At 37.7% G+C, this 10,179-nt stretch overlaps 1 protein-coding gene and 1 non-coding gene across 2 annotated transcripts; both read right to left on the bottom strand.

The window, feature by feature from the left end:
- Positions 1–226: 226 nt before the first annotated feature.
- LOC133296555 (peroxisome biogenesis protein 3-2-like) lies at positions 227–1,664 on the bottom strand (the record flags this gene model as incomplete). The annotated part of the gene is made up of 4 exons (XM_061495559.1): positions 227–238; positions 908–1,038; positions 1,161–1,360; positions 1,501–1,664. Coding segments are annotated over 4 exons (507 nt in total), but the record flags the coding sequence as incomplete, so codon positions are not given.
- Positions 1,665–6,293: 4,629 nt separating this feature from the next.
- Positions 6,294–6,400, bottom strand: LOC133296560 (small nucleolar RNA R71). The gene has a single exon (XR_009749525.1). It is a non-coding gene; the product is annotated as a small nucleolar RNA R71 (small nucleolar RNA).
- Positions 6,401–10,179: the final 3,779 nt, after the last annotated feature.

The raw sequence follows: 10,179 nt of genomic DNA, 5'->3' as shown, positions 1-10,179 counted from the left end.
GGTGAAAAAGTATCTCACAACAGAAAATAAAAGGACCAGTACTTCTAGTCTTCTAGATCTAAGGTTTAAACTGTGAACGGTTCAATCAAAGTGGCATGGCATGTCATTGGCCGTAACCTAATCAGGATTCTATGGAAGTTAGCCTTTCAAAAATTTTAAACAACACATACAAAAGGCATATATTTCAATAATTGAATGACTTTGATCCTAAAATTGTATCTGTAACTCATCCAGGAATCTACTAAATCACAACATTATAAGTTAATTTTGCAATTAAGTATACATTGCAGACAATCCACGCCTGCCTTAAGGGTTGTTCTGTTCATTTTGCTCGCCTTGTTTTCTCCATTTGGCCCTGAACAGAATTGTTCCGTCATTCAAATAGTAAGAGGTAGCTACCCTTCAGTTTCAGCACATAAATGATCAAAAGATGTAGCCATTAAATTCCAGACAAAATTTCAAATTTAAACTTGCGATCATACTTAATTGTTAGCTATCCTAAAGTTTCTTTTTATAATGTTGCTTTATAAAGTTCTTCATACGTCTTGTATTAGGAGGGAAAGAATATTCCTTAGGAAATATACTTAGTCATTAGATAGTTAGTTAGGGGGAAGGTTGTGTTTGTATAAAAAGATATTGGAGTCACTTTTAGTATTTTCTGAATATAGGCTGAGAACGCTCAGTTAGAAGGGGAGTGCCCCTTGGCAAGAGAAGTGTCTCTTGTGTGTTGTGTTTTACTTCTCATCAATAAACAGATCCTATTTTCTTCCATTTCCATTTTTCTTTTCATTTCCATCTTTAAAGAATTCAGAACAGTAATAGTTCTTCTAATATATGAGGAAATATTTTGAACAAAACCAGAAAGAGAAAAGATAAACGACAAGACAAGAAAGAAAGTGGTTCTCACCATTGAATTATAGCTTCCAAGGCTTCGTGCCGTATCAATATATAGATGCCTTCCTAGTATATTTACTTGAACTTTTATATATAAGCCAAGCATTGTTGTTGCCCATAATGACAACACCATTCTTGTAAAACCAAGAGAAAAAGAAATGACATAGCAGCAAATTTGATTTTAATTCCCTACTGCAACCAGACAAATTAACATAGCCACAAAGCAACAGGTATAATAAATGTGGAAGCAAAGACCCGGTGCATACTTAGAATTTTTAGTCTATCCCATAAAACTAGTTTCTCTAATTGAGTTAAAGTGTTTGGCTGACCCTTTCCTTGTATTAACTTCTCAAGAAGCTGAGAAAGATCCAACTCTTCTGATATCCGAGAACTTAAACTGTGCATGGCATGAGGCAATGTGATTGTTTCAGAAATTCTCTGAATATTCTCAAAGTGAGCTTGCATCCTATCATTGTCAATTACAAAAGAAAACATGTCATTAGTATCTCCTTCTTAATGTGGGGTTGGAAATTCATCATGATCATAGGCAAAAAAAGTGTAAATACATATTGAAGAAGAAGAAGCTGGGTTGATATCACACTTAACTGAACCTTAATGAGCTCTTCATTTTCCCTTTGGATTGCAAATTCTCTTTGAAGTGCATCAAGCCTACGCCTGTGACCAACATATAGCTTATACCAAAAATACCCACTTCCTAAGACACCAACAGTAACAAAAACCTTCCTCCTATGCCGTCTCCAAAAATCCCAAAGGCACAGTTATTGAGGGGAAAAAAAAAAAGCAAACACAAATGAGACATCAAAATAAGGCCAGAATGATGCAACCAACCAAATCAACACAGCCACAAATTTCCCTGCATTTCCATTACAAAGGAACAGAAACAATAACCAACGTTCAAATTGTTACTATAAATTACAAAACTACATAAATGAGAAACAAAAAAATCAGAGTCACCCAGATGAAGACACATTAAAGTTGGAGGCTTTACCAGAAAGAAGGCATTTTGATGCTATGAAGACTCAAAATCCATTACTGTGATTTCATTTTAAGAAGAAAAGAGAATTAAGAAGAAGCTTTGGAATTAACGCCCCAGGTGAAGGATGATAAATGGAAGTGGGTGTTGTGTTCTCCTTCCTTATCTTTGTGTTTGAGAGCTGAGAGCTTGGATTGGCCCTTTCACAAGCCCAAAACAAGTGACTCGTTTTCAAGGTTGCGTGATTCCTTAAAGTTTCAGAACTGAATCTAGCGTCTGTTTGGAGCTAGAATCTATCTACTCAAATCACATACTAGTGTGTTATTTATTTTCTTGTAAAAGATACGTAAAAAACTAGAAAGAATCTATGAAATTAAGAGTAAAAATAAAATAAAATAAATTATTGTGAACTGTTTTTTTTTTTGGTAAACATATGGTGAACTTAATTTACTTAGCTGAATGTGTAGTAAGATTAATTTATTTTAACTTTATAAAATTTATTTTTTATGAATTTTTTAAAAATTAAAAAATATTTTGCGTACAAATTTATCACAATATAATAAAGAATTTAATGTTTCTTACATATATTGTAAGAGATAAAGTTATTTCTATACACATATAAAAGTGTATGGAGCCGGTCTTATGAAGAGAAAAGAGAAAAGAGAAAATATAAAGTATCTAAACACCTAAAATTTTACACCTCACTAGTTAGGAGTAGGGTCTTTTTTTAGTTTCAATTTAGTAAAAAGATGAGTAAAATCTCTTTTGGATCCCTAATAAAAAATATATGGTTCCCACTTTTGCCCTTTACAAAAAAAATTAATTTTTAATCCCTCTACAATTTTAGTTCTTTGAAAATGTGATTGATTAATCCCTCGTTTAAAAAGATTGATTAATCCCTATACAATTTTAGTCATACACTAGTTACCGTACGTTTAGAATGATTAATCAATCTTTTTAAGCTCAAAAATCAGTTAAAACAAAGAAAGAAAATCATCAACAGTTCTGAAAAATACATCTATGGCATTTTTATATTATTTTGCTCTGCAATAGACTCCAACAAGAGACACTTTCCTACTTACAGACTCCGAAGAATCGACCCCAACCTATCACACACTATGTATGATAGGGAAAATACATCCACAATATAAAGAAAATTACAGACTCAATCACAATGCATACTCCTAAGTACACTCGCTACACACATAACAACAATACATACTCATAGACTCCATAACAGACTGAAAATAAACATAGACACCATAGCAAGATGTTAGTCACCTTAACCCAAGCTTCCTCCACAAACTCCCACTCATATGCAGATTTCACTCTTCCTCCTTTCCTGGTTGATTCATATTTTCCTCTCCTTCTCCTTTGCTCTCCCTCTCCTTATAATAACCTCCTTGCACGTTTACTCCCTTTCCAATATCCTCATCACCATTCAACATTTGCCAGCTGTCCCTTTTTTCTCTTTCTGTAACTAACTTCATTCCTTTGCTAAGAACCACCTTTTTCTCTTTCTTTTCGTTACTGCCTTGATTTGGAATTGACACCTCAACTTTGTCTTCTTGGGCGGTTGGATTGTTTTTGTTAGAATAGATATGATTAGTGATAAACCTTTGGTTTACCATATTTTTAGGCTAAATTATACAAGAATTATGTAGTAGAATGCATGGAATTCAAGGTTTTAAGAAATTTAAGTCATAAGATAGGAAATTGAGCTGACGTTTTGATAATATTTGCGTTTTGAAGGTAAAACCACAAGAAATGGTGCTAAAAGTGCTAAAGAAATCATGACGAAGAAGTAGCGGCTCAATATGGAAAAGGGAAGCCAAAATCTTACAAGTTAGGAGCCAGAAAAGCACGCTCAAGCGCACATATGCACGCTCAAGCGCCCCAGAAGACATAATTCCAGACTCGAGGAGCACGCTCGAGCGCGTGAGGGCAGGCAGAACAGCAAATTACAGGCATAGATCGATGCACGCTCAAGGGCCAACAGCACGCTTGAGCGCCCAAGTACGTTCCTGACAGCAAAGATTTGCTGAGATTTAATGAAGATTTTCCAGATTACGACATCCAGAACCAAAATGGAAACAAATCAAACCGGATTTAAAGGGAGTCATGGAAGATTGAAGCAGGATTATAAAGCTCAAATCTACCAACCAATCTACAAGATATTAATTGCAAAAAGGAAGCAATTGAAGAATCAATTACAAATCTGATAAGGATTCGTTGAGAGATACAATGAAGATACAACTCCAATGGCTATAAATAAAGAGCTTGGGAGCAGACCAAAAACCAATTCACAAGTCCAGAGCATTACACCAAGACGGAAGGAGGAATCCTGTTGCGGAGCGCTGAAACACTGAGGAACCAAGTCAACATCACATCAATGGAGGCTTGGGGTTCTCTTTACTTTACTATTATTTTTCAATTCAGTATGCTAGAGTAGTCTTTTATGTAGTTAAGGGTAGATGGAACCCAATTGAATCGTTATGTTTATGATTAAATTGTCTCCGAATCCTGTTCTTTTTATAATTGAATAAATTATCTGTCTTTAATGCTTTCTATGAGTTTGTTCATTATAGAATGATTTTGGGGAATTGTATGACAATAGGGATGTTGGTGCATGAACCCTGACCTGATAATTTATCATAATCCTTGTGATCTAGGAATAGGCATAGGGTAATTATGCAATCTTGAAATTCTTGATCTTAATGCATGTTTTCTTGGGGAATAATCGGGAAACTAGAGTTCTTTCAAGATTACATAGATTTATGGTAACAAGGAATTGAGCCGTAATTAAACTAGATAGAATTGATTGGCAATATATTAAGAAACGGATTCTTGGCTATTTAATTCATAACAGATTGAGGATATTGGGGAAAGTCGAAACCTTAACTACGCTTGTTTTAAATTCTTAACAAACATCATCTTCATTCATTCTTTAAATTCTGAATTTTCTTGATTGCATGTTTTTACTTGTTTTTAATTTGAAGTTCTTTGAACAATCATCCTCTCAAACTCAACTTTTGATTGTCCAACTAAAACGCGATTAGCGAACTAGTGTTTGAAGTTTCTGATCCTCGTGGAAACGATCTCGTACTCTGGTACACTTTATTACTTTCACGATCGGTGCACTTGCTGAGTCGCAACAATTAGATATGATTAGATTACTTCCTATCTGTAAATATTCTTTTTGGATTAGATCTGGGGTTCTCACTTAAGCCCATTAGGGTCTCTATATATTGTAAATCTTTGTATTAGATTAATACACAACACATTATTTTATATTCAAGTTGGTACCAGAGCTCTTTTTCTAGGGACCCTCGCTTTCGCTTAAAACTTCGTTCTCGCATTAAAACCTAAGCCCACTGCTTATGAATCCTCTTTTCTTTGTCGTGCGTCCTTCCGGCAAGCCATACAGGGCTGTAAGATCCCTTAGAATAATTTTTGAATGCGTCAGCACCTCCGACAGCCACCAGAACCGCCGTCCAGCACTGTTCAGGCCGCCGGAGAAGTTTTCCTGGCGAGTTTTCGAACCAAACCACTCGTGACCAAGAGCCTCTCCTCCCGGCGACCAAGTCTGTGGAAGTCTGACCACCATCGCAGCCGCCACGCGCCGGCGAGTCACGCGCCAGCGAGTTTGGCGCCGTTGCCGGGGATCGAATTCTTCAACATTAGAAGTAACTAATTAACTTTTAGATTGGACGCTTATTGTTCTGCACTTTAAGCATATTATAAAAACATTTTCTGCATAAAAAAAAAATTCTGCATATTTTTCTACATATTTAATTTTCTACATTCTTTTCTTTTCTTTTCTGTTTTCTGTTTTGCGTTTTTTATTTTTTCTACACATCTTTTCAATCTTAGTTTATGCGAGGTACTCTTAACCCACGAATTTTGCAGTTTGATCTTGAGATAGAAAAAACAGAAAGAAAACTTAGGAAAGACGCAAAAGTAAAGAAAGCGAAGGAAACAAAGGCATCAACTTCGACGGAACCAAAGGAGGAACCAATGGCAGAAAACAATCAAATCGCTCCAAGGACATTGGGGGATTACATGACCCCAGCTCGAGTTCCACAGACGGCAAGCTTTGTTAGACCAAACATAGGCTAACAATTTTGAACTGAAGCTGGCACTGCTGCAACTAATTCAAAAAGAACAGTTCGCTGGAGGAAGCACAGAGAACCCCTATAGTCATCTTGATAACTTCTTACTTTACTGTGATACATTAAAAGTGAATGGAGTTCCTCGTGATGCTATCTTGCTCAGGCTATTTCTATGCTCACTGAAGGATGAAGCAAGAGATTGGTTGCAGTATCTACCTGAAGGAAGCATAACCAATTGGGATGACTTAGCAAGAAAGTTCTTGGCCAGATTTTTCTCAGCTTCAAAGATGGCAAGGCTCAAGGCTGAGATCACTGCTTTTGAACAAAAAGAAGGTGAATCTTTGTACGAGGCTTGGGAACGATTCAAAGGATCACTCAGGAAATGTCCTCAACATGGAATTGAAGCATGGGAGAAAATAAGAATCTTTTACAAGGGATGACATCCAGCACAAGAACACTGGTAAATGCTGCTGCAGGAGGCTCCTTGAAAACAAAAACTCCAGAGGAAGCGCTAGAATTGTTGGAATCTCTAGCTTCTCAAGAATTTGACAATGCCCCGTTACACCAAGAAGATAAGGGATAATGAAGCTTGATGGCTATGATGCACTCTTAGCCCAGAATAAACAAATGTTACAAATGCACAAGAAACAACAAGAACAATTAGATGCTCTTAATAAAAAATCTTTCTCAAGTTTCTTCTGTTAATAATTCTAATATTAAATGTGGTGTTTGTGAAGAGGCTCATGCGACTGAGGATTGCGAATACATAAGAGCAGCGGAAAAGCCACCAGTAGAGGTCAATGGACTCTGGTATGATCAAAAGAACCAGAACAATCCAAGAAGGAATCAATATGGTAATCAAGGGTGGAAAAATTCTAATCAACACCCTGGGTTGAGTTACAAATCAAACTACCAGCTGAATCCTCATGTACCATTGCAACAACAACCTCAAGGCACCACTTCAGAATGGGAGAAGGCTTTTGCGCAGCTGTCCAAGACAACATCCGACTATATTCAAAATGCAGATGCCTTCAGAGATGAAGCAAGAGCTTCATTCTGGAATCAAGAAGCTTCGATCCGAAACTTGGAGACTCAAATTGGTCAGCTGTCAAGACAGTTCACTGAAAAAACTCAGGGAACCTTTCCAAGTAACACCGACACGAACCCAAAGGCACAATGTAATTCAATTGTCACAAGGAGTGGGATCGTGATTCAGCTTGTGGAAAAGCCACCAGTTGAAAAGAAGAAAGAAGTCGAACCTGAAGCTGAACCTGAAGTTGAAAAAGAAGATGCAGTAGAAGCTGAAAAGAGCAGTCCAGAGAAGAAGCTGTTCGAATGGGAGAAAAAGAAAGCTCTGGACAGGCAACCAAAAGCGGCAGACCCGTCTCCTTATGCAAAGTTTCATACCCTCAGCGGCTGAAACAAGAAGTCCAGAAACAGCAATACACCAAATTTCTGGACATATTCAAGTAGTGCAATCATCCAGAAGAAACTTCCTCCCAAGCTGAAAGATCCAGACAACTTCAGTATTCCTATAGAAATAGGAAATATTGAAGTAGGGAAAGCATTATGTGATTTATGAGCAAGCATAAACCTAATGCCACTGTCCATGTGCAGAGCTCTTGGAATAAAGGAGCTTGAGCCGACTACAGTTTCTCTCCAGTTAGCTGACAGATCGATCAGACGACCAGATGGGGTAATTGAGGATGTTTTAGTTAAAATTGACAAATTTATCTTCCCTGCAGATTTTGTAATTCTGAATATGGAAGAAGACGCTGAGATTCCCCTATTGCTTGGAAGGCCATTCCTAGCCACTGCAAGAGCAATGATCGATATGGAGCAAGGAAAACTGATGCTGAGGATGAACGAAGAAACAGTCACCATTGACGTCTTCGAGTCAATGAAACATCCAACAGACGGAGGAGACTGTTTTATGATTGACATAATACAAGAAGCAATTGATGATGCTATGAAAGAGGAGAGCTCCCCACTCGAGTTAGAACAAATCAACGAAGAAGTTTAAATAGCTGATAAAGAACCAGTGGTGGAAGAACTTGAAAGAAAGAAAGATGACATCCCTCTTGGAGCACCAAAGGTAGAGCTTAAGGAGTTACCTCCAAATACAAAGTATGCCTTCCTTGGTGACAACAACACGTATCCAGTCATCATCAATGTTGAGCTGTCAACCACTGAAGAAGAGAAGCTTCTCAAAGCACTGAAGAAACACAAAGCTGCCATAGGATGGTCCTTCTCCGACCTAAAAGGTATAAATCCTTCCTTTTGTACTCATATAATTCTAATAGAAGATAATATTAAACCTGTGAGGCAGCCGCAAAGGAGACTCAATCCAACCATGAAAGAAGTGGTTAGGAAAGAAGTAGTTAAACTATTGGATGCAGGTATGATTTATCCTACATCTGATAGTGCATGGGTAAGTCCTGTACAAACGGTACCCAAGAAAGGTGGAGTCACTGTGGTAAGAAATGAGAACAATGAGTTGATTCCAACAAGGACAATTACCGGGTGGAGGATGTGCGTTGACTACAGAAGACTTAACACAGCCACTCGCAAGGACCACTTCCCAATTCCTTTCTTGGACCATATGTTGGAAAGACTAGCTGGCCATGCCTTCTACTGCTTCCTGGATGGGTACTCAGGCTACAACCAAATAGCAGTAGCTCCAGAAGATCAAGAAAAGATAGCATTCACATGCCCTTACGGAGTCTTCGCTTACCGGAGAATGCCCTTCGGCTTGTGCAACGCTCCTGCAACTTTTCAAAGGTGCATGCTTTCCATCTTTTCTGATATGATTGAGAAATCTATTGAGATCTTTATGGATGACTTTTCTGTTTTTGGTCCCTCATTTGACAACTGTTTAGAAAATTTATCTTGTGTTTTACAAAGATGTCAAGAGAGTAATCTTGTGTTAAATTGGGAAAAATGCCACTTCATGGTAAAAGATGGCATAGTTTTGGGGCATAAAGTGTCCAAAGTTAGTATAGAAGTTGATAGAGCTAAGATATCTGTTATTAAGAAACTTCCCCCTCCCTCTAACGTTAAAGACATTCAAAGTTTTCTTGGTCATGCAGGTTTCTACAAACGCTTTATCAAAGACTTTTCCAAGATAGCAAAGCCGTTATGCAAGCTGTTGGTCAAAGATGAGGAATTCAACTTTACAGATGAATGTTTGGTAGCATTTAATATTTTAAAAGATCGATTGACCACTGCACCTGATTTCACACTACCTTTTGAATTAATGTGTGATGCTAGTGATTATGCTATAGGATCTGTCTTAAGACAAAGAAAGAATAAATTGTTGCATGTGATTTATTATGCTAGTAAAATTCTGAATGATGCACAAATGAATTATGCAACCACTGAAAAAGAATTACTAGCAGTTGTCTATGCATTTGATAAATTTAGATCGTATTTGCTAGGGTCTAAAGTAATTGTTTACACCGATCATGCTGCTTTAAAGTATTTATTGAATAAGCAGGATGCAAAGCCACGATTACTTAGGTGGATGTTGCACCTTCAAGAATTTGAAGTGGAGATCAGAGACAAGAAATGTGTAGAAAACTTGGTGGCTGATCACCTCTCCCGAATTCAAGAAAAAGATCTTCAAGACGGACCTGAGCTGAAGATCAGGGAGGAGTTTCCCGATGAGCAAATTATGGCTATTAATGTTATCTCGGATCCGCAACTGAAGGAAGTAAAGAACACGAGTACACCTCCTTGGTTCGCAGATTTCACAAACCTCAAAGCAGCAGGAGAAATTCCAGTAGACTTCACATGGCAACAAAGAAAGAAGTTTCTACATGATGTCAAGAAATACTTATGGGAAGAGCCCTTCCTCTTCTACAGATGTGCTGATGGAGTAATAAGGCGATGCATTCCAGAAGAAGAGATGAAAGACACCATGTGGCACTGTCATGGTTCCAGCTACGGTGGACACTTCGAGGAGAAAGAACAGCCGCAAAGGTGCTGATGAGTGGCTTTTATTGGCCAACACTCTACAAGGATGCAAGGAAGTTCGTTGAATCCTGTGATAGATGTCAGAGAACAGGGAACATCTCCAGAAGACATGAAATGTCCCTCAACAACATATTGGAGATTGAGATCTTCGATGTATGGGGAATAGACTTCATGAGACCCTTTCCTCCTTCTTATGGCAACAAA

Source organism: Gastrolobium bilobum, unplaced genomic scaffold, assembly GCF_033153095.1.
Source record: "Gastrolobium bilobum isolate Gb01-03AN ecotype WA unplaced genomic scaffold, APGP_CSIRO_Gbil_v1 utg7507, whole genome shotgun sequence".
NCBI lineage: Eukaryota > Viridiplantae > Streptophyta > Magnoliopsida > Fabales > Fabaceae > Gastrolobium > Gastrolobium bilobum.
This window is presented reverse-complemented; position numbering and strand designations above follow the sequence as displayed.